This window comes from Capra hircus, chromosome 16 (genome assembly GCF_001704415.2).
Source record: "Capra hircus breed San Clemente chromosome 16, ASM170441v1, whole genome shotgun sequence".
Taxonomy (NCBI): Eukaryota; Metazoa; Chordata; class Mammalia; order Artiodactyla; family Bovidae; genus Capra; species Capra hircus.
Genome location: NC_030823.1, coordinates 37167782 through 37193486, shown reverse-complemented (window position 1 = coordinate 37193486; position 25705 = coordinate 37167782). Strand labels below are relative to the sequence as shown.

The following is a 25705-nucleotide window of genomic DNA, read 5'->3' as shown; positions in this document are numbered from 1 at the left end:
TTGCTGGGAGAAATATCAATAACCTCAGATATGCAGATGACACCACCCTTATGGCAGAAAGTCAAGGAAAACTAAAGAGCCTCTTGATGAAAGTGAAAGAGGAGCGTGAAAAAGTTGGCTTAAAACTCAACATTCAGAAAACTAAGATCATGACATCCGGTCCCATCACTTCATGGCAAATAGATGGGGAAACAATGGAAACTTTGTTGAGAGACTTATTTTCTTGGGCTCCAAAATCACTGCAGATGGTGACTGCAGCCATGAAATTAAAAGATGCTTGCTCCTTGGAAGAAAAGTTATGACCAACCTAGCTTGCATATTAAAAAGCAGAGACAGTACTTTTCCAACAAAGGTCTGTCTAGTCAAAGCTATAGTTTTTCCAATAGTCATGTATGGATGTGAGAGCTGGACCATAAAGAAAACTGAACGCTGAAGAATTGATGCTTTTAAACCATAGTGTTGGAGAAGACTCTTGAGAGTCTCTTGGACTGCAAGGAGATCCAACCAGTCAGTCCTAAAGGAAGTCAGTCCTAAAGGATAACAGACCTGAATATTGATTGGAAGGACTGAATCTAAAACTGAAACTCCAATACTTTGGCCACCTAATGTGATTCACTGACTCATTGGAAAAGACCCTGATTCTGGGAAAGACTGAAGGGAGGATGAGAAGGGGATGTCAGAGGATGAGGTGGATGGATAGCATCACCGACTCGATGGACATGCATTTGAGCAAGCTTCTGGAATTGGTGATGGACAGGGAAGACTGGCCTGCTGCAGTCTATGGGGTCACAGAGAGTTGGACACGACTGAGTGACTGAACTGAACTGAATGAGTGAAGCACCAATACCTGCTTTGCTTAACTTTGCAGTTAAGAAAGAGGTTTTAGAGCAAGGTGGCTAAGAGTGAGGTACTTTGGAGTCAGCAGATCTGGACTTGCTTCAATCACTGTTTCTGACTTCCTAGCTGTGGGGCTTTGGTAAACCACAGTTTTCTCATCTCTCAAATGAAGATTATAATAGAGCCATCATCATAGTTGCTGTGGCTCCCCTGGTGGCTCAGATGATAAAGAATCTGCCTGCAATGCAGGAGACCGGGGTTTGATCCCTGAGTTGGGAAGATCTCCTGGAGAAGGGAATGGCAACCTACTCCATGGCAACCTCTCCTCTCTTGCCTGGAGAATCCCATGGACAGAAGAGCCTGGTGGGCTACAGTCCATGGGGTCACAAAGAGTTGGACATGACTGAGACTAACACTTTCACTTTTTCATAGTCGTCATGAGAGTAAAGTGAGATAATGCATGTCTGAGACTTAATAAGGCTCTGATATGTATTAAGCACTTAAAAACATGTTGACTATTATTATCATTACTCTAGGGAGTAAAATTCTTGACCTGTTATATAACTTTCCAGCTGTGCAAATCTGGTAAGGGGAATTGTGAAACAGGAAAACACTCCTAATTTTTGCACTTCTTTGTCCTCTGAAATGTGAGAGGTGATTACTTCAGTTTGATTTGTCTAGGGGTTATTTCACACATTAGGGTTGTTGACAGTGAAATAAAAGTTAGCAGGCATTTCGTGTTTAACTCTGCTTTACCCGTTTAAAGGCATCAAGCCATAGTTCTCGTGCTTGAATCTGGCATTCATTTGCTTCATGTACCACCAGTCAGAGATGACTGTCGGTAAGGTGTTCTTGAGGAATGTTTCAAATCGAGTGATAAACAGCATGTCCCATGGATAGCCTTCATCCCAGACCCGGCTCATCACCCAGGAGCCACTTCGGGAGCTGATGATGACCTTGAAAAACACCAATTCAACTGTTAACATGGTGACTGTTTGTAGTGGATATGCCTCTCAGATCTGCCTTTAGGAATGGAGTTATTACACCACTGCTGGCAGTGCCCGGAAGGCAGCCCTCAGCTCTCAGCCCTCTTTGGGAGTTGCTTTGGTGAAGAGGGCCTCCCCCAACATCTTATAATCTTTTTGGATCCCCTGCATTCAGTGACTGGTTGAGGGAGGAAGACAAAGACCTAGCGTCTCTCAATTTGTCTCACCCTCTCCTTCGCCTGCGGTGTCCACAAATCCATTCTCTCCATCTGTATCTTTATTCCTGCCCTGCAAATAGGTTCATCTGTACCATTTTGCTAGATTCCATATATATGCTTCAATATATGATATATATATTTTTTCTTTCTGACTTATTTCACTCTGTATAACATGCTCCAGGTGCTCTGTGATGACCTAGAGAGGTGGGATGGGGGTGGGATGAGAGGGAGGCTCAAAAGGGAGGCAATATATGTAAATAAAAATAAACATCTATACTGGTAAAAAAAAAAAAAATTGACCCAGCCTCTCACTTCAACTAGGGACAATTCAGAAGAATTATCCTAGCTTCAGAGTAAATAAAGGAAAACTTCTTTCCCTTCCCTCAGTGGTATTCATCCAGAGAGCACTCCCAAATAAACTTCCTGCACTATAACCTATATCTTAGGATCAACACCTGTCAAATCATTTCTGTGGTATTTTCATCTTTTAGCCAAATCGTCTCTGGTGTAGGTGACCAATAACTGAATACTGGTCATATTTCTTCTAGTGCTTGTCTGATGATCCCACTGGTTTTGGAAGAATTTATTGGACACATTACATACCAAACATCCCAAAGAATCAGCTTGTTGAATGATATCACTCCAGCTGATGTTCTGCCTTTGCCGCATCAAGCTATTTAAAATCCCACCTGTTACCAAAGGGCATTGAGCTATATGAACTGCTACTTACTTTTTGCATCAAGGACTCTGCCCTCCCCAATTTCTTTCACACTTTTCAAATGGTATTAAAGATAGTTCCCTGAGTATCAGGGAGGCATACTTTTTCGGCTATGTGGCTGAGTTCTGAGGCGATGTCACAGCCCGAGTTCCCCAGACCAATCACCAGGACTCGCTTCCCCTTGAACATTCCTGGTTCTTTATAGTCCCGGCTGTGGAAACATGTGCCTTTAAAAAGTTTTATTCCTGAGTGAAAAAGTGGAAAACATATGAATTATTTTGATTTTCACTTAAAAAAACTGCTATAACAGAGCTTGTTAGTGAATACGGTTGCAGTAATAGGAATTTTAATACTTAAACTATATCAGATACAGTATATCTAATTGTATAGATATATGTGCTCAGTCATGTCCAGCTCTTTGCGACCCTATGGACCATAGCCCACCAGGCTCCTCTATCCATGGGACTCTCCAGGCAAGAATACTGGAGTGGGTTGCCATGCCCCCCTCCAGGGGATCTTCCTGACCCAGGGATTGTACCTGCATCTCCTGTATTGGCAGGCAGATTCTTTTACCACTGAGCTGCCTGGGAAGCCCACTAGATACAATAAAAGCATACTTTAATGTGTACTTTTATAAACTATACTTTTATATACATAAGGAAGACATCATCAAGGTTATTTCTGCATGCAAGATGTATGGATGGCAGCGTAAACATTGGCCTTACCTGGAAAGGACTCTTTAGGTATGTTGGGGTACACATGATGTCCAGAACAAATCATTACGGCATCAAAGACAGCTGATTCCTTTTTACCATCTTTTTCAGTGATAACATCCCATTGGCCAGTGGTTGAGAAATCGGGACGCTTATTTACACTGGATACAATTGTCTAAGAGAAACACAGAAATATAATGTTTATTCAATGCCAAAAGGCAGATTTGGCACCAACATCATCAAGTAGTATGAAGAAAATCCTTAATAGTGCCTTAGGAAAAATACTTAATTCATTGTGAAGGTGTATATTATAAATTCAAAATTTCTTTTTAATAAGTCGAAGCATAAAATGATCTGTATGATTTTTAAAAATATTTATTTTTGGCTGTGCTGCATCTTTGTTGCTTCACAGGCTTTCTCTAGTTGCAGTGAGTGGGGGCTACTCTCTAATTACGGGGTGAGTGCTTCTCATTGTGGTGGTGGCTTTTGTTGCAGAGCACAGGCTCTAGGGGGTGTAAATTTCAGTAGTTGTGGTGCAGAGTGTAGGCTCAGTAGTTGTAACTCTCAGACTTAGTTGCACGTGGCACAGGGGATCTTCCTGGACCAGGGATCAAACCAGTGTCTCTTGCATTGCAAGGCAGATTCTTATCCACTGGACCACTAGGGAAACCCCTATCTATATGTATATGTGTGTGTGTGTGTGTGTGTGTGTGTGTTTAAATCCCCACATAGTTCCTTGTGTATGACCAGTATTCTCTGCAGTACGAAAGTGATTCTTTTTTGGGCTCTGACGATTGAATTATAGTTTACAAGAGGCAGGCAGCCCATGTAGTAAGTAATCTGGTGGCCAATAATTTACATAGTAACAGCAATTTTCTGACGTACTTCTTTAGCCGTTTTATTTTTTTAAACTGCTTTAAAGCCTTTATTTGATCTTCAGAATAAGATACATAGTTGCTTCATTTTATATATGAAATGGAGACTTAAAGAAGTTAAATAATGTGCATACAATCCAATAACTAGCTTCAAAATTTAAGTATAGGTCCTTGATTCTACAGCTGTTTCTCCCACTGACTTTCCAATTTCATTCTTTAGGTGGTTCATATTTTGGTCAAGACACAGAGTTTACATGAACTAGATCCTGTGAAAATACAGCATTTTTTTACTCTCATCCTTTTGCTATGTGTTTGAAGTTAAATTTACACTTGACTAAAAGTCAGCCAAGGAAGCTGATCTCAGTCATAGTGCCTGCTACATGATGAGGAAGGTACTATTTAGGACTGTTCTCTTCCAAAGGATAGGAAACACCCAACCCTGACTTGGTAACATTTCTGAGGCAGTCTCACTCAAGTGACAACATGCTTTTCTTTTTCTTCTGTGTCCCAGTCATACCACGCTGTTTCTTAACAAAGTAAGAGAATGAGCTGGACTGAGAAGTGAAGGCAGAGTTAAAAGCGCTTGCAGGGTTGTTGTTCTATTGCATTTCTCTCTGTAGGTTTGAAGATGATGCCAACTGGCCAAGAGTTACAAGTTTCCTCCCCAAATGAATCATGTAACTTTCACTATTTCATAACATGGACACTCCCCATAAATTGGAACAGATGGCTTCTCAGGGGAAAATTTCCATAAACAATATCAAGGGATATAAGGGAGAAAGAAATGAGGCCATAGTGTCTATTACAGTAGGCCTTCAAGAAAGGAGGATTCTATTTTTTTTTTTTAAACTTTAGTATGGTCATTGAGTTTTGTGAAGATGCACTGATATTAAACACTATCAGGGTTTTGTCATTACTGGAGTGAAACTAACCCTGCAGCTTCCTTAATGGTCTCTTTACTAGATTAAGACGGCTACCTTTCTCAGATCATCAAAACATAGAAAGACTTTCCAACTTTGCCAAATGATCATAGAATCATATGGCGTCTCAGCATTAGAAATTAAGAGCTACGCTCCAGTTGTGGTATGAAGGCTTCTCATTGTGGCGGCTTCTCCTGTTGCAGAGCACGGGCCCTAGGGCATGCAGACTTCAGTAGTTGTGGCATGTGGGCTCAGTAGTTGCAACTCTTGGGCCTAACTGCCCCTTGTATGTGGGATCTTCCCCGACCAGAGATCGAACTGGTGTGCATTGCAAGGCAGATTCTTATCTACTGGACCTCCAGGAAAGCCCTTATCTATATGTTTTATTAAATTTTATTTCCACGTGGTTCCTTGTGTATGACCAGTATTCTCTGCAGTATAAGAGTGATTCCTTTTGGAGCTCTGACAATTGAATTATAGTTTACAAGAGCCACGTAGAACATGTAGTAAATACTCTGGTGGCCAATAACTTTTGTAGTAACAGCAATTTCCTAATGTACTTCCTTGTCATTTTATTTTTAATGTTATTGTCTCAAAATGAAAGATATCATCTATATCCAGAGTGTAAGTTCTCATATTTTAGTATGCTTAAGGATCACCTAGAAAATCTTTCTTATTTTCTGACATAAACATTTAAGCTTATAATTTTCATAAAAGTTTTTGTGCTCTCTACTTTCCATAAATATTGATATATCAAAATTAAATAATCATTTAGCTCTAAGTATTTAAAAATTTCCCCTGCAATTTCTTTTTTTGACCTGTAAATTGTTTAGGAATAATGAGTTCTTAATTTATAAATTCATGTTTACCCAAGAATTTTTCTCTTTGCTCTTATTTCTAAGTTTATGGCATTTTGATTCAAGAACTAGGTGTAGTTAAAAATTTCCTGTGGCGGATTTATGTTGATGTATGGCAAAACCAATACAATATTGTAAAATAATTAACCTCCAATTAAAATAAATAAATTTGTATTAAAAAAATAAAAAAACAAAAATAAAAAAATAACTAACAAAAAAATTCCTACATATTCTTAAGAGGAATGTATGCTTTCTAAATCTAGGGTCAAAGAAGCCATACTGTTAAAATTGCTTACAATTCAGAAAGAGATAGTGAAAGGAACAAATGGGGATCTTGTAATAAGTATAGAATTCCTCACAGTTATGCCCCCAATAAGTTTTTTTTTTTTTATAATATCTTACCTTGAATTGTATGTATTTCAGGAGGTTCTTTTCTTTGGCAAACATAGTAATATATTCCTGGAGCTTGCTGTTATGCATAAAGTTAGGAAAATCATCAGGAAATGGGAAGTCTGGAAAACATGTCATCTCTTTGGAAGAGTTGGTAAAGACTGACTGATAAATGCTGGCCCTGCCTTCCTCTACATGGTCCTGTGAAAGAAACATTTTAAATGGATCAGAGTTTGTAAATGAGTATATTTATCGTGGTCAGGACTAGTCCCAAATAATTATCACTCATTTTTGGTTGGTCTTTTCCAAAAGTAAATGCAATAAGATGAGGCATAAATTAACTTCACTTAAATTATTTGATGATAATCAAAGGAACTTAGAATGTGAAACGAATCACCAGTCCAGGTTCGATGCATGATACTGGATGCTTGGGGCTGGTGCACTGAGACGACCCAGAGGGATGGTACGGGGAGGGAGGAGGGAGGGGAGTTCAGGATGGGGAACACATGTGCACCTGTGGCGGATTCATGTTGATGTATTGCAAAACCAATACAATATTGTAAAGTAATTAGCCTCCAATTAAATAAATTTATATTAAAAAAAGAAAAATATATCTTTATTCACATCTTTTCTAAGGTAAGGGAAACAGATTCTCAATTTCATCATGTCCTTTTAAGAATATATAACTGGATTAATTTTGTTGCTTTGAACCATTAATTACACTGATAGTATTTCCCCAAATTTACCTGTGCATGATTTCAATATGCCAGCTCATGAGCATGGACAGGCAATGTGATGTATACATACAATGGAACATTATTCAGCCTTAAGAAGAAAGGAAGGTCTGATACATGCCATGATATGCATTAACATTGAGGACATATGCTGAATGAAATAGACCAGTCACAAAAAGACAAATTCTGTATGATTCCATTTTTCTGAGATACCCAGAGTGATCACGTTCACAGAGACTGAGAGAGTGGTGGTGGCTTGAGGCCAGGGAGAGGGAGGAATTGAGAGTTAAATTGTTTAATTTCTGCAGAGTTTTACTTTGGGAAGATTAAAATGTTTTGGAGAGGGATGGTGGTATGATTGTATGATGACGTCAATGAACTTAATGCCACAGAAGTGGACACTTTAAAATAGCTACCTGGTAAATTTTTATTGTGGTTTATTTACCACAGTGAAAAAAAATTTTTTTTTCACTGAATAAAGAAAGGAATAAAAAAAGGAATAAGGGGAAAGGGGAACAGCGACAGAAAAGGAGATTACTTAAATCCTAAGCATTATTCTTTGGGCTAAAGTTCTGAAATTAACATAGGTCCATCTATGCTATGGTTATTCCAGTAGTCATGTATGGATGTGAGAGCCATAAAGAAAGCTGAGGATTGAAGAACTGATGCTTTTGAACTGTGGTGTTGAAGAAGACTATTGAGAGTTCCTTGGACTGCAAGGAGATGAAACTAGTTAATCCCAAAGGAAATCAGTCCTGAATATTCATTGGAAGGACTGATGCTGAAGCTGAAGCTCCAATATTTTGGCCACCTGATGTGAAGAACTGAGTCATTGGAAAAGACCCTGATGCTGGGAAAGATTGAAGGCAGAAGGAGAAGGGGATGACAGAGGATGAGATAGTTGGATGACATCACTGACTCAATAAACATGAGTCTGAGCAAGTTGGCATGCTGCAGTCCATAGGGTCACAAAGATTCAGACACGACTGAGCGACCAAACTGACATGTTAGAAAGATTGAGCAAAACTCCGAGGGCAGAGGGAATTTGTTTTCGCATTTGAAATTCTGGTAAGATATCACTTCAAAGGCTCCCCAAAACAACCTGGGTTGGGGAGGGTTGACACTGAAGAGTCAAGTAGCAGTGATTAGGAAGAGGTAACATGATTAAGAAAAGCTCCGACCTTAGTTTAGCTCTTTTGAACTCATTCAGTTTGAATAAAACATAAGAGTTCCTACTCCCAAAGGGGATGCAGAAGTCATCTGAGTCTCTTAGTAGCTAGTTTGCCAGAGAGTTGCCAAGGGCTGGGGGGCAGCTAGGTGGCATTTTAGTAGAGCTGAAGAATGGACCATTTGGGTCAGGGACTCAGTGAGCAAACTGTACCTGGTAAGTGGAGTCTGTTCAGCTAGGAGGTTCATCAGCCCCTGACAGCTAAGGGAGGACAGTTGCAGGTTCATTAACTGGCTTTTGGTTGAAGATTACTGAAGGATAGGCATGAAGAGTAATCATCTACAATAGGAACATCAGGAGACCAGAGGATTCAGAGGACAGCCCAAGACTGGGTTTGAATTTGGTAAACTTTGGCTTTGCTTCACCACAAGGTCATATAAGTTCTATTTCTGCATAAGCCCAGAGACAATTTTAGAAAGAGCTGAGGGACAAGGAAGGGAAGCTAAAAGACTGAGCATTGCTCCTAAAGAGAACTACAGATTAAGCTGTGCCAAATGGGGTACTCCTTGGGTCTTAGCATGATTTTATGTGTTTCTCTATGTAATTCTGGATATTTGTCTTGTCCTATTTATGCTAGATGTCAAAGAGTGACCTGAACACTTAGTAGTCTAGTATTACTTACAGAAAAAACATTTCAAAATATTAAGAACTCACCAGAGAAAATGGGAGAGGATCTCCCTGGACAGAGTGAGAGTTTTAAGTTTGGCTGACATGCTTCACTCAAGAATTTCATATTTTCCCTCAACTGGTAATATGAGCTATATGGTAGACAGAATTTTAAGAATGACCCTTAGTGTATCTCATCCTTGTGTAGTCATTTGCCCTTTGAGTATGGATGAAATCTGTAAATATTATATCACTCCTCTGACTATGTTGTTAAGTATTATTGAATCACATGATCCCTTTACAAGCAGAGTTTTCTCTGGCTGGTATCAGAAGTCAGAGGTTCAAAACATGAGGGGAATTCAGCTGGTTCCTGGTTTTGAAGATGGAGAGAGACATATGCCAAGCAATACTGGCAGCCTTTAGGAGTTGAAAGGAATCCCATTTACAGCCAGCAAGGAAACAAAGACCTTAATCTTGAAAAAACAAGGAACTGAATTCAGCCACCATCCTGTAGTGTGCAGATTCTTTCCATGTGCTTCCAGATAAGAGCCCAGCCCACGCAGCACCTAATTTTTGACCTCATGAAACCCTAACCAAAGAACCTAGCTGAACTATGCTGTACTTCTGATCTGTGTAAGTGAAAAGTGAAAGTGAAGTGGCTCAGTGGTGTCCAACTCTTTGCAACCTCATGGACTGTAGCCCACTAGGCTCCTCCGTCCATGGTATTTTCAAGGCAAGAGTATTGAAGTGGGTTGCCATTTCCTACTCCAGGGGATCTTGCCAACCCAGGGATCAAGCCCGGGTCTCCTGCATTGTAGGCAGATGCTCTTACCATCTGAGCCACCAGGGAAGCCCACTGATCTGGGTAATTGAGAGTAATAAAGAAATATTTTTAACTGCTTTGCTGCTGCTGCTGCTGCTAAGTTGCTTCAGTCGTGTCTGACTGTGCGACTCCATAGATGGCAGCCCACCAGGCTCCCCCGTCCCTGGGCTGCTTTAGTTTGTGGTAATTTGCTATGCAGAAATAGAAAACTAATACAAAGTCCAAGGTAAAGTTTTGGAGCAAGGCAAAGTTGAGGAAAATTATGTAACAACAAAGGAGGAATTTTATGTAATAAAATGATGCAAACCCTTGAAACAGATTTGAGGTGCTTTTGCAGTTTGGGCTGTTCCAGGATAATGAATTTCCCTAGCAATGCTGAGCTGATTGGTGTTTAGTTTTTCTTAGGTTCCCCAAGGGCCATGGTTACTGAAAAAGGAGTTGCAGCATCAGCTAATCACATCATCTGTGACTTGCTATTAAAAAAAAAAAATGTCATGAACATCTTATTGTTCCTATTTGGTATTATAGTGTATCTCAGAGTCCATGTGTATAGACTGATCCTTTTAAGTTGATCATGTGAGAAGTTCATAAGAGAATGACTAAGATCATAAATGACATTTTCAAATATAATTATTTGTTTTTTTGGGGGGGGGCAAGTGATCAAAAAAGAACAAAACCTTGCTCATCTATGGAAGTGGCTTTATCTATCTTTTTTAAAATTACTAAAGTAACTCAGACTTCTGATTACATATGAAAGATTATGCAGATATATTTAACTCTTCTTCCTCTAAAATTGGGTTTCCCAGGTGGTGTTATTGGTAAAGAACCTTCTTCCCAATGCAGGAGATACAGGAGACCTAGGTTCAGTTCTAGAGTTGGGAAGATCCCCTGGAGTTTGAAATGGCTACCCACTCCAGTATTCTTGCCTGGAAAATTCCATGGACAGAAGAGCCTGATAGGCTACAGTCCATAGGCTTGCAGAGTGAGACATGAAGTCAGACTGAAGTGACTTAGCATGCACACACCCCTAAAATTACTGTAAAGGTATTAGAGGTATAAACCCACAGGGAAAAAAGGAAAAAAAAAGTGAAAGCAAACAAGAAACAAAAACAATATTTTGAAAGTAGAGCACAGATGGATGAGTGGTAACTGACTTACCAGATCAAAGAAAGCGGAAAGTTAAGAATGTGGTAAGTCGCTTCAGCTGTGTCTGATTCTTTGCGACCCTATGGACCATAACCCACCAGGCTTCTCTGTCCATGGGATTTTCCAGGCAAGAATACTGGAGTGGGTTGTCATTCCCTCCTTCCAGGGATCTTCCTGACCCAGGAATCTAACCAGCATCTCTTATGTCTCCTGCATTGGCAGGAGGTCTTTACAACTAGTGCTACCTGGGAAGCCTGAAAGTTTAGACTAGATCTAATCAAATAGGAATCCAGATCAAACAGTGATCTTATAAGATTCAAGGTATACAGTCTTTTACTTCATATATTTTAATTTCATAGAAAACTGCCAAGGAGGTACTCTCATATACTCCTCTAAAATGAGAGAATAAAAAAATAGTAGGAAGATAAAGTTTTCAGAAAACAGGGTTACCTAGGATAATACCAGTGTGGTTAGCCTAGAGAAGGGAAACAATCCAGAAGAGTGTCTTTAAGAGACAGTTAAGAGAAGAATTAAGCCAGTGAAACACCTCATGTATTTAACTGTTCAGAGGAGAGTCAAAATTCTGTGCGAGAGGTTGGGGAGTGAAATAGAACAGCATTGTAAAATTAAATCAACAAAGACCACAAGGCAGTTACTAACTCCAGTGAAAACAAAAAGTTAATCAAGAAAGAAAGTATAATCAGAATCCACTAAGCAGCTTAGCAATGATATTTACATGGTTGTAATAATATAGACATGAAGGTTAATTAAATAAAAAGAATGATATGACTATAGGAATAAGAGAAAATGGAAAATTTTGTAAATGAATCTGTTCCAAAAATTCTAAGGGATTATAGTTTTTATGTAGCATCAGTCAAAATAAATTGTATAAATGCAGAGAAAATTACAAAAAATAAATCAAAAATGAACATGATAAAACACAGAATTCAAATTCAGCCTAAAGAGGCTATGTATTAGAGTAAGAAGAGATCCAGAATTACCTGATTTTCTGACTTTTCAAAAGAAGACATTTCCTTCGATTTTTATGTGAAATATCCTGGTTTTAAAATAATGGACTGAAATTAAAAACATAGATCAAATAAAATGGACCAGCTTTAGTGTGAAAAGAGCCAAGCCGGTTTGCTAACCCTACAACATATATAAACTATTGATTTTTGTCTGGCAATTTTGTGATCATCCATCTCATTGAATTATCTAATTTTTTTAACCATTTTCCAATTGATATCCTTCATGGTATAAAATCAGATAGTCAGCAGTTGATAATTTTTCATCCATTCTATTTTCTCTTTTTTAAGTTATCAGTCATTTGTCTTACTGAGTCCAAACTTCTAAAAGAACATTAATTAATAGATCTTTAAGAGAGAACTTAGTTTCCTGGAGGCAGTATTTTCCATCTTCATTTTGTTATAAATTTCTATTTTATTGTATTGTCAACTGAGGATTTCATTTTACTTACATACTTTTTCAAAAAATTTGAGTATTTTTTGATTTAAGAATCGGTTTTAGACATGTTCCATTGGCACTTGAAAATAAGGCATATTTCATCTTTTTAAAATACAGGATTTGTTGTATATCAACTAATGACAGACCAAAGTGCAAGATGCAATGCTTGCTAAGTTACTGTTTGACCAAATCTATGATCCGTAAAAAACCAAAAACAAACAGAAAACAACTGTGTAAATATTAGTCAGTTCATAAGATTGCATTTTCAAACTTAAAGAGTCAAAAAAACTCTAAAAGGGACTCCAAAGAAAAACATTTTTTCTTTCCTTAAAAAAATTAACATTGTTTTCTATACACACCCGTGGCGGATTCATGTTGATGTATGGCAAAACCAATACAGTATTGTAAAGTAAAATAAAAAAATGAAATAAAATAAAATTAACATATAGATTAAAAAATTAACATTGTTTTCTATCTGAAATGGTTTTCCCTTTGATGAAAGATCAAACTGTAGATCTCTTTGTAGAATTACTAGTTCATAATGAAAAGCCCTGAGCACTAGAAATTTAATTAGGGCTCATATAACTCAAAGATGTCAGGCCCCTAGATTACAAATTTTTAGTGTCATATTAGAATATTCCAATCACATTAAAAGCCAATGTGTCTGAGGCCTTGCTATTGAAAAGTAATTCAGTGGTAGATTAGTTGCCAAATCTGCATCAGAAAGCAATGTGATTTTGAAATATGATGAGAGTTTTCTACTATTCCCTTGGGTTGTTGACTCTGCTAGTGTGCATGTGGGATGCGAAGGTGGAGGAATTCACAGCTTTGGATGAGTTGAGGATGCTTGACAGTGATTATAGTCAACACAAGGAGAGACTAAATATTAAAGATCAAATTGATACATAGGCTAGAAAAAAAATCAGAGGAAGTGAACAAAGGATTGCATGCCCAGAAAAAGGAGACTTTATTCATGATACTTTAGGCCAAAATCCAGGAAATTTGTTGACATGTTGTTTGTGGAACTCCTGAGAAAGACCTTCTCCCTAGACCTGCAGCCTAGTCATAAAGTATTTTCTCAGTGATCAAAGCAGGTGAGGCAAATACATCATTCTGCCTTTAGATCTGGGTTAGAAGGAACTATTAATAGAAGGACCTAAGAAAGTGCTGTAGGAAAAAGCTACAAAAGTTTGAATTATGTGCACATTCCTTTTTTTAATTTAATTTGGCTGCATTATGCAGTACACAAAATCTTAATTCCCCGACCAAGGATCGAACCCATGGCCCCTGCATTGGAAACGTGGATTCTTAAACACTGGACTGCCAGGGAAGTCCCTGCAGTTTTATTATTTATTATTTTTTACACTTATCTAATGATTGGATCTTAGAAAATGTCAAATGCTGACTTTTTAAACTAACTGTAATGAAAATACAAAATTTAACTTGATTTTATAGTATAATCCTGTAATGTGATTTCTAGGTATACTGCTACAGACTCATAGAAGTATTCGAAAAACACTGCAAGTCACAGTATCATTTGCATCTTCAAGTCCTCCCACAGAGGTGAAATAATTAGAGAATTCTGAATAATCAACTGTATTAGTTTCATGCGGCTACTATAATAAGTTACCACAAACCTGACAGCTTAAAGCAACAGGAATCTATTCCCTCATGATTCCAGAGGCCAGGAGTTGAAAACCAGCATCACCGGGCCTAACTCAAAGTGTTGGCAGGGCCAAGTCCATTCCAGAGGCTCTAGGGGAGATTCATTGTCTCTTCCCGCTCCTGCTGGATGCCAGCATTCCTTGGCGTTTTTAGCATCTGGGGACTACCTGTATTCCTTGACTAATGTCTCCTTCTCAGTCATAGCATAGCATCTTTGTGTCTCTCTTTCTGATAGAGTCATATTCCCTTTTTTCTTTTGTTTCTGTGTGTCAAAACTCCCTTTGCCTCTGTCTCTCTTTCTCTTTTAAAGTTTATTTTCTGGCTGTGTCAGGTCTTAGTTGTGGTATGTGGGATCTTTCATTGAGGTGTGTGGGCTTAGTTGCCCCAGGGTCGGCATGTAGGATATTTCATTTCCTGACCAGGGATCGAACCCATGAAATGTGGATTCTTAACCACTGGACCACCAGGGAAGTTTCATGCCATAATCTAAAATAATCTCATCATCTCAAGATTATTAATCATGCCTGTAAATATCTTCTTTTCCCCTCATTAGGAATATTTACAGGTTCTAGGATCAGGACCTGATATCTTTGAGGGGCCCATTGTTTGAATAGCCTATCACAGTCCACTGTCAGGCCACTAAGGATTCACATTTATCCCACAGGTCAAATACATTCACTTCATCTCAGCATCTCCAAAGTCTCAATCCACTGCAGCAAAAAATCAGGTTCAAAATCTCACTTATATATCATCAGCTCAATAATTCTAAATCTCATTGTCTAAACTATCTGAATCAGGTATCAAAGCGACTCAGTGTAATTCACCCTGGGACAGAATTCTGTATTTCTGGACCCGTCAAGCTAGAAAATAAATTATCTTATTTCAAAATACAATGATGGGACAGTCATAGAGTACCAATAATAAACATTCTCATTCCAAAAGGGAGAAAATGGAAGGAAAAGAAAGGAATCATCAGTCCCAAGCAATTTTGAAATCCAGAAGGGTAAGTTTCATTAGGTTTCAAGTTCTGGGAAATAAGCATTTGTGCCTCAAGGCTCCAGCTTCTGGGTTTGAGGTTCCATCCTCTGGGGTAATTTTTCTTTTTCTTGAAGAGTACCTCATGCTTGCAGGTGAGTAGTTTATCCCTCCATGATGCTAAGTTCAAATTTTAAAGCCTTTCTTGAGCAACAGGAGAGGCAGCTACTCTCAAAAGCTTTATCAGCAGTGTCTTTCTTCAACAGTGCTTTGCAAAGTAAGTGTGAATGTGAGGATCTGGTTAAGATCACTGGGTAGAAGACCTGCCAGCTCAACAGGCCACTTGTTGAAATGGCATCCAGCAATTTATTAAGGGATTAAGAATTCAAACTAGAAATACAAGTCAGACTGAATTGAAGTCTTGTCTTAGCCATTCACAAGCTATTTACCTTATTTTTTTTTCCGTTTAAGCTTCAGATTCATTTGTAAAAGAGAAAAATTCATACCTCACATATAGGATTATTATATATTATATAGATTGAATGAAACGAGAAAGGTGTTTGGTATATAGAAATTACTTAATAAAACAGCCCTATCAGCCTTCACTGTGCTAATCTGAAATTCTGTGAGCACATTCCAGTGACAAGCACTGAGCTCTGCAATCCTGGGAAGCTGCTGTATAGCACAGGGAGCTGAGCTCAGTGCTCTGCGATGACCTAGAAGGGTGGGATGGGGTGGGTGGGAGGTTCAAGAGGGAGGGGATATATGTATATGTATTAATGTTGTACAGCAGAAACTAACACAGCATTGTAAAGCAATTATACTCCAGTTTTAAAATAATCGATGCTGGGTGGTTCAAAAAGAGTTCTTTGAAATCTAGAAAATATCTATATTAGTAAGAACAATTTTCATATATTGATAATATTTAAAGAGCCATCATAGACACTTTCTTCTTAAACATAGCATTTCTATTAAGGTATAAAGTTTAACACTAATTTTGTACTTGTGGAGGGAATAGTGGTTTAAAAGGGGTTACTGGGGACTTTCCTGGTGGTCCACTGGTTAAAACTTCATGCTTCCAATGCAGGGGGCACAGGTTTGATCCTGGAAATTGAAATCCCATGTATTGTGTGGCATGGTAAAAACAAAAAAATGAGGTTATTGATCTTCCTATGTTCCTATGTATTTATGGTTTATCAGAAGAAGAAGAAAACAGGAGTAGGCTTAACCAGACAGTATTCCTAAGGTTGTAGTCACGGAGAGAGTTGGAGCACAGGGAAGCCTCCATACCTGATGATATACTTGTTAGACAGGATCACTGGAAGTGATCTAACAACAGCTTACAAGCATACCTGCTGATAGAATCCTTAATATAAATGCATAGAAGTAAGCCTGGCAAGCTACAGTCCATGAGGTCGCAAAGTGCTGGACACGACTTGTGACTGAACAACAACAAAAGTCACTGAACAACTTCAAATCAGTGTTTCTTCTTCTTGGTTCCCCTTGCAGCAATCTCAAGAATTATGTATTTTTGGCAAGAAAAAAGTCAGCACCTGAGATCTTAAAATCTGTGGTCTGAATCTCTAAGAGGTTGTTCCAGAAACTCAACAAATGAATGGAAAGAGCCATCACTTTTTAAATGATTAGCTCATGTAATTCTGTTACATAAGCTTAACCAATATTTGACCATGGATTTTATCCCCAAGTGGCTTACTTATTAATAATTTATGGGTTGAGTTCTATACGCAGAGACTGACCAGCTCACTATCCCATTTACTTCTGAAGTAAGCAAGGGGTTTACTTTCCCACCTGCCACTGATGTTAAGCTTTGTAGAGCACGTGTAGCTGCCATGACAGCCTGTGCTCAAGCACCGTGTTCTCGCACACTTCCGCCTTCACTCCCCGGTCTGCTGCAGTGATGTCCCACTCACCGAGAATTTCCACAGGCCCCCAACGTCTTCACCCTTCTCAAAGCAGGTGGGTTCCAGGCCCTCTTCTAGGCAGCTCCTGATGGAGGCCAGGCCGCTGATGCCTGCTCCAATGATGGCCACTTTCTTCACCATGGTTGCCTGTGCAAAGGCCCAGAGATTCACAACTAAAACACATATGCACACACTTATTCCCACAAACTGTTGTGCATACATGGAAGAAGAAGCAAATATATGTGTGTAAGTATATATGTATATATGCACACATACATATACATACACTCGTGTACATATACTCATACCCACTCCCATATGTATATATGAAGAGACATATGTATGTGTATGTATATACACACACACACACACATCCATTCCTTCTTCCTACTTTACATAAGGCTTGAGGAAGAAAAAGGTCTGGTTCCATCTGTATTTCATGCCAGGTAGTCCCCTGTTTCTTCCTCTAATAATGTTCTTAACCTTCTCAATTAAAAATAAAAAGCATCTCTTTATCTAAAAATAACTTCTCACTAGCTACTACCTTTAACTTTCGTTCTAAAAATTTGTTTCCTAATCTTTTCCTATTCCTGACAGTATCTTTAGACTCGACTGTTACTTCTTCTTCTTCTTTTTTTTTTTTTTAGGCAAAATCACATAGTTACACAGAAAAGTAGATTTGGATAACAAAAGTTAGAATCCTTACTGCTCAGAAAAAAAAAAGATCTCTGTTGAACTATATGTCCTTCTCATTTTGGCCATATTTGGTATAAATGTAGCACACTCCTCCATTTAGCAGTCCCACTCTCCTCCCTCTCAAATCATTGCAATATCATTCCTTTTCTACCTTTTGGTGATCTTCCTCTTTTCTGTGGATTTAAGTCTTGTCCAAAACGTCTGAGCAGTTTGAAAGAAAAAATACTTCCCTGAACCAATACTCTAGGAGGGTGGTATTGGAAAGTGGGAGGAGCTACTCTTAAAGAGGAACTTGCTTCTGGGTCCTCCAGCATGTGAGGCAACATCCATGCCCCCAGAGAGTTACTCTCTGCTCCAATCTATTGGCCACCCAGTCCTTGCTTTCCATTAGCAAACCCAATCTAATGCTTACAATCCTGGACTTTTGGCCTGGGACTCAGGCACTTGTCCCAGATAGATGACTCTGCAGTTTTCTGCTCCATTTTAGGATGTGTTATTTAAAGTTTACTTTATTTTTCTCATTTCTAATTCTTCTGTAGGTATTCTATAGTAGCCCCCCGCCTCTGCCCCCTCCAATACTCTTGAAAACTAGTTGCTTAACTGAGAGTTTTTGGTCCCTGCAGTGATGATGAGTTTTCTCTCTTTCTTCCTATCCTCTCTTTTGACCTTTGAGGTCAAAGGTTAGATTTCTCAAAAATGTCTTTTATTGATTCTGGCTAATGTGTTGTCATGGAAAAGATCAAATTCCATACATTGATCCATTTGTACCAGGTAAAATTATTTGGTCATAAGGGTAAGTAAACTATACCTACCTCCCAGTCATGAGGTATAATGAAGTTTGTAAAAATTGTTTTCCTACTAATTGTGTTCCTTAAAATTATGATACCTCAATTATTTTAAAATTGATACCTTAATTATTCTCATTAAGCAAACAATGTTTAAAATTAACTGACATATACTTAACTCTGGAGAAATTGCTCTTTATGTCTTTTGGATGTGGTAATCCTCATCTCTTAAGTAAATATAGTAAAGTGGAGAGTCAGAAACACCTCAGATCTTAGTTCAGTCACTTACAGCAGTGTGACACTGGGCAAGTCATTAAGCCTCTTCAATTCTTGTTTTATTCATTAATCAAATGAAGATCTACACTACTACTATTTCTTGCTCAATTGTCACAAACTTAGAGGATATAAATGTATTTGAAAATCACTGCAGATGGTGATTGCAGCCATGAAATTAAAAGGCGCTTGCTTCTTGGAAGGAAAGTTATGACCAACCTAGATAGCATATTCAAAAGCAGAGATATTACTTTGCCAACAAAGATCCATCTAGTCAAGGCTATGGTTTTTCCTGTGGTCATGTATGGATGTGAGAGTTGGGCTGTGAAGAAGGCAGAGTGCCGAAGAATTGATACTTTTGAACTGTGGTGTTGGAGAAGACTCTTGAGAGTCCCTTGGACTGCAAGGATATCCAACCAGTCCATTCTGAACGAGATCAGCTCTGGGATTTCTTTGGAAGGAATGATGCTAAAGCTGAAACTCCAGTACTTTGGCCACCTCATGCAAGAGTTGACTCATTGGAAAAGACTCTGATGTTGGGAGGGATTGGGGGCAGGAAGAGAAGGGGATGACAGAGGATGAGATGGATGGACGTGAGTCTGAGTGAACTCCAGGAGATGGTGATGGACAGGGAGGCCTGGCGTGCTGCAATTCATGGGGTCGCAAAGAGTTGGACATGACTGAGCGACTGAACTGAACTGGTATACATATATATATATGTAAATCTGGCATGTAGTTAGCAATATGGTAAATGTGCATTGTAAGTAAGAAGAAACCACTTTTAAATTTTATTTTTATTAAAATTTTTTTTACTGTGCTGCATGGCATGCAAGATCTTAATTCCCAGACCAGGGATCAAACCTGTGTTCCCTGCAGTGAAAGTGTAGAGTCTTAACCACTGGACCACCAGGGAAGACTCCAGAACAACTTTTTAAAATCATAGGTTTCCTAAATTTTCTAGGTTGCAATTTAGTTCACATGATTTTATCTCCTCTCATTTCATATAGAGCTCTTTTTAGTTTTTAATGCTACACAAACTATAGTGATCACAGATACCTTTCTGAGGAAGCAGTACTGTCTGTATAACCTTATTTTGTCTAAAGGGTGTGCACATCACACCCAGTTCTATCTTGGCCTCTGATGCTATTGTCTCTCTCCACAAGGTAAAAAAGGCTACTCTTCCCCCTTTCTGCCCTTTATAAGAGTGTATTTCATCTGTGGTGTACCCATTAACTAGCTCATCCTCTCCCCCTGGCATCTCAGCCTAGTTTTTGGTTGCTGCAGTTTTCTGCTGCAAGCCCTCTCATCTTCAGAATCCCAAATGCCCAGGCCCTGGATGGAGGAGTGGCCACTCCCTGCGTCATCGCCTCCTCTTTCCCACACTCTTTTATGTGGTTTCCATCAGGATCTCTGGAGTGGGGCTGGGTGAGAGAGAACATTAGGAATAACAATTTATCCATTCATCTGCTGATGGACATCTAGGTTGTTTCCATGTCCTGGCTATTATAAACAGTGCTGCAATGAACATTGGGGTACATGTGTCTCTTTCAATTCTGGTTTCCTCAGTGTGTATGCCCAGCAGTGGGATTGCTGGGTCATAAGGTAGTTCTCCCAGTCCATGTCTGACGTAGGGTGCAGCATGCTTGGGGCTGGTGCATGGGGATGACCCAGAGAGATGTTGTGGGGAGGGAGGTGGGAGGGGGGTTCATGTTTGGGAACGCATGTAAGAATTAAAGATTTTAAAATTTAAAAAAAAATAATAAAAAAATTAAAAAAAAGAAGGACTTTCAAAAAAAAAAAGGAATAACAATTTAGCTTAGAGAGTGTGGCACCCCAAAGAGGAGTCCCTGGTGGATCATAAGATTACTGTTAATTCCTGGCCATACTGCCTACACACTCTATTTGACTATTGTTCTCCTGAATCCTGTAGTTTCAAGGTTCTAGGTGATAGTCTAAAAGTGAGTGCTTCCATGAGAGGAATGACAAGGATTTCCTGAAGGAATGTTGGTGCTGAGCACCTAGACCCTACTAGCTCTCTCTCTTTTCTCTGTTGTTTGTCTTGTACAGTCCCCATAATTGCATAGAAAGATGCATTTACAAGCTTGTAAAGAGGTGTTCATTTTGTAGTACCTGGGGAATTCAATGCCTCCTTTCCTCACATGAACTCTAGAGCTGAGGTTGAGAAACTTTTTCTGCAGAAGGCCAGATATTAGATACTTTTCCTTTGTAGTCCATACAGTCTCTGTTGGAATGATTCCACTCTGTGCTGTTGTGTGAAAACAGCCATAGAAAATTGATGGGCATGGGTGTGTTCTCAGAAAACTTACTTATAGACACTGATATGTGAAGTTCATATAAATTTTTTCTATGTTATAAAATATTATTCTTTGATTTTTTTCCAACTATTTCAAAATGTAAAAGTGATTCTTGGCTTGCAAGTTGTACAAAACAAATGGGACAAGACTTGGCCAGGTCTGTCCCTGCGTCACCGACTAAATGGACAAGAGTTTGGGTGAACTCCAGGAGTTGGTGATGGACAGGGAGGCCTGGTGTGCTGCGGTTCATGGGGTGGCAGAGTCGGACACGACTGAGTGACTGAACTGAACTGAACTGATCCCTGCCTTAGAGAGACAGCCTTATTCTAGTGAACCATTGCTCAGGGTATTACGGGTCTTCTGTGAAGCGAAGGTACTAAAATGCTTCAAAGTATGAGCATGTAGTTGTGTTTTTAAGAAATTTCCTAGGGAAGAAAGTTTCGAAATAAATATGCCTTTACCAGTTCAGTTTAGCAATCCTGATATATTCTTCTGTAGTGGATGTTCACACTCCTGCTTGCCTCTGAAATGAGAATAAGGCAGAATTGCTCTTCAACTAATGGAGGTATGGCTGGGAATGTCGCCCATTCTCTGGGACAATAATTAAGTTATTAGTTCCATCTGTTTATTTATCTGCTTATATGCAGAGATTATGAATCCCAAAAGGCTGCGACAATGGCCAAGAATGATGTAAAATGAAGGTAAAAATTCCAACTAAGTAAAGACAAATCCAAATCAAACATGTCCTTAACTAATATGTTCCCCTGTTTACATATTCCCTTCAAGATCAGTTGAATTCCAGAAAACTCTTTCAATCCTACTGTATAAGAGATTACTGATTCCTGACACTGCAGCTCTCCCACCAAAGCCACTGCCCACACTCTGACTGCAAAGAAACGCTCCCACACAGACACCCCTCAAGACTGGAATAGGTAGCTGTTTCACCTAATTCATAGAGACAGAAAAAGTTAAACAAAATGAGAAGATGGAAGAATATATTTCAAGTGAAAGAATAAGAAAAACCCTGAAAGAAAACCTAATGGAACAGGGATAGTTTATCTCTGCTGAAAGAGAAAACCTTATAATCTAGGATACTTTACCCAGTAAGTTTATCATTGAGAATTGAAGGAAAGATAAATAATACAGTAATACCAGCTGTTAGTATTGGGAGTTAAAGTAGTAAAAATACAGCTGTAATTAGAATGGATCAAACAGTAGTGGTATTTGATGCTGAGATGTGGCTGGTGGTTTTAGATCGATAATTCTAGTAATAAAACTGATTGCACCTAAAACTGATGAGACAACTGCTAAATGTAATGAAAAGTTAGTCAAATCTATCGAAGGCTGTTCAAGAGTTAAATTACTGGTTAAGGACAGTTTTCCTCCTCCAAGGGATCTTTCCATCCTAGGAATCAAACCCTTGTCTCCTGCATTAGTAGACAGATTGTTTACTACTGAGCCATCCAGGAATCCCTAAGAGTGATGATGGGAGAAGTAGAGCTTACATTGTTTATAGGAGATGCTATATCAGGATCTCTAATTACTAATGATATATACTAAGCAACTGCCAAAGCTCCTGATCATAATAGATATTACTATAAAAAGATTATTAGAATATGGCCAGTTGATAAATAGGCCAGATTTTTTTAGTTGTGTTTGGTTAAACCTTCCTCAGTATTCTAACTGTAATTGATATTACAGCAATAATTGATATATCTAGATTTGTTGTTGTTGTTGTTGTTCAGTTGATAAGCCATGTCTGACTCTTTACAACCCCATGAACTGCAGCACAGCTGGCTTCCCCGTTCTTCACTATCTCCCAGAGTTTGCTCAAACTCATGTTCGTTGAGTCGGTGATGCCATCCAACTATCTCATTCTGTGTCACCCCCTTCTCCTGCCTTCAGTATTTCCCAGGATCAGGGTCTTTTCCAATGAATCATCTCTGAATTTGATATAAAATTGATCTAAGTGTAAGTTTTTATCATGTTGATAAGATTAAGCTTGATATTAATGGAATGAATACCTTGTGTAACTTCTGGTACTCAAAGTGGAATGGGGAACGTCAAAGTTTTATAATAAGGGCTACTGTAGTAATAAAAAATGTTGGATTAAAAATTTTAATAGTCGTTCATTGATGAGAATATATTGATTTAATACCGATAGCCATTATGGGAACTATAGATGCAGTGGCTTGTGTTATGAAATATTTAGTGGACACTGATGTGTATCAAGATGGCAGAAGAGTAGGAAGTGGAAAAGTTCACCTTCTACAAGTGAAATGATTCACAGAGAATAGCTACTGAACACCAACAGAAGACCTTAGACTTCTGAAAAGACAAGAAAACCTCCATATAACTGAATAGGACAAAAAGGGCAGGGAGGAGGAAGGAACTGGATGGGGCCTGCACCTCAGGGAGGGAGCTGTGAAGGAGGAAATGTTCTTGCACCCAAGGAAGTCTCCTCACCAGTGGGGAGATTAGACTGGACTGAGAGGGAGCTTTGGAGCCTTGGAGGAGAGCATGGCAACCAGATCGTGGAAGGCAAATGAAGGGTAACCTGCACAGAAGGTCAGCATTGCAGCCCTCTGCTCCCCAGCCAGAGATATTTATCTGTTGGCAGGGGTGGGGGCTGGGTTCTGAAGCTCAGGCTTCAGAGGTCAGGCCCAGGGAGAGGACCAGGACTGACTGTGTGGAAACAGCCTGAAGAGGCTGGGCTGTGGCAACTGAGTGTGTACTCAGAGGAACCCTGGACTTGCCAAGGTGCAAGGCAGCATTAATTGGGAGCACATGAAGAGAGGGGTGAGACCACAGGAAGATACGTTTTCTTTGTAAGTGTTCCTGGGCAACAAGACACCACCTACAGAAACTCTGGAGGCAGGCTTGAGTCACTGCTGCCATTGTGAGCTCCAGATGTAGGCACTGGCTGCCACCACAGATGGCCCTGCCCCTGCTGTCCTGGGAGGGCACGGAGAGCACCAGCACTTAGGAAATCTGGGAGCAGGCTCCAGGCCCTGCCCTCTTTGTCTGGAGGTGGGTGGGTGAAGATAACCCCCCTCCCAAGGAAATCCATGAGCAGGTACCAGGCCCTGCCCCTACTCTTCCAGGAGGACATGGAGAGTGCCAGCCCCTAGGGAATCTGTGAACAAGTGCTGGGCTTATGCCCCTGCTATTGTAGAAGTGTGCAAAGTGTACCTACATATCTCATATCAAGGGGATCATGGCCAACACATGGCGGAAGGAGACAGCAAACATCCAAAGTAAAAGCAGCTCCTTGATTTTGGAAGAGTGTGAAGTAGAAGGACTTGAGCTCACCTTCTCTTGAGAAAACACCAAAATCACAACTAACTGCTAAACAACCATCAATAAAAAAGACTGGAATCTATCGACCAAGATATTTTACATTGAAAGGCAAAGAAAAAGCCACAGTGAGATGGCAGGAGGGGGAACTTTCATGACAACACATAAACTGGAAAATAATTATATCACAGAAGTTCTCCCACAAGAATGAGCCCTGAACCCCACACTAGGCTCTCCAGCCTGAGGGTCTGGCATTAGAAGTAGAAATCCCCAAAACATTTGACTTGAAAGGCCAGTGGGGCTTGAGTGCAGGAGTTCCATAGGTCTGGGGAAACAAAGATGCCATTCTTGGAGGGTGTACACAAGGTTTCACATACACTGGGACTCAGCACAAAGCAGAAAATCCATAGGAGCCAGGACTGGACTTCGCTATGAATCTTGGAGGAACTTCAGAGGGAGGAAGGTGTCAGCTGCTGCTCACTGAGGTGGCAAGAACACTGGTGGCAGAGGCCCTAGAGAATATTGATCAACATGAGGTCTTCCTGAGGTCAGCATTTTGTCATCAAGACCTTGCTCTACCCAAGAGCATATAGGGTCCAGAGCTAGAATGCCTTAGGCCAAAAACCCAGCAGGATAGAAACACAGACCTACCCCCTCAGCAGACAGGGTGCCTAAAACCAAACTAAGCTCACAGTCACCTATAAACACACCCTTGACATGGTCCTGCCCACCAGAGAGACAAGACCCAGTTAGCAGAAGGAAAGAATTCATAAAGGTCAGAGCAGAAATAAATGAAATAGAGACCAAGAAAATAATAGCAAAGATCAATGAAACTGAATACTGATTCTTTGAGAAAATAAACAAAATTGATAAACCTTTAGCCAGATGAACCAAAAAAAGAGAGGACTCAAACCAAAAAAAGAGAGGACTCATAAAAAAAATTAGAAATGAAAAAGAAGTTACAAATGATACCACAGAAATAAAAAGGATCATAGAGACTACTACAAGCAGCTATAGGCTAATAAAATGGACAGCCCAGAAGTAATGGGCAGATTCTTAGAAAGTTACAACCTTCCAAGACTGAACCAGGGAGAAATAGAAAATATGAAGAAGCCAATCACAAGTACTGAAACTGAAAGTGTAATTTATAAACTTCCAACAAACAAATGCCAAACCAGATGTCAGAAGTCAGAACCAGATGGCTTCGTAGATTAATTCTATCAAACATTTAGAGAAGAGTTAACATGTATCCATCTGAAACT

At 39.4% G+C, this 25705-nt stretch overlaps 1 protein-coding gene across 2 annotated transcripts in view; it reads right to left on the bottom strand.

Annotated features, from left to right (window-relative positions):
- The window catches only part of LOC102173111 (dimethylaniline monooxygenase [N-oxide-forming] 3), a 28314-nt gene extending 10244 nt beyond the window's left edge, over window positions 1-18070 (bottom strand). Inside the window, exons 1-6 of one of the 2 annotated variants that reach the window (XM_005690633.3) lie at window positions 17925-18070; window positions 17087-17224; window positions 6527-6715; window positions 3485-3647; window positions 2862-3004; window positions 1594-1793 (exon numbers count right to left, since the gene is read on the bottom strand). In XM_005690633.3, coding sequence (XP_005690690.1) covers window positions 1594-1793; window positions 2862-3004; window positions 3485-3647; window positions 6527-6715; window positions 17087-17218 — 827 coding nt within the window. In that variant the 5' untranslated portion in view covers window positions 17219-17224; window positions 17925-18070. Of the gene's footprint in view, window positions 1-1593; window positions 1794-2861; window positions 3005-3484; window positions 3648-6526; window positions 6716-17086; window positions 17225-17783; window positions 17897-17924 lie in introns of those variants that run through there. The other variant, XM_013970177.2, reaches the window with a different exon arrangement.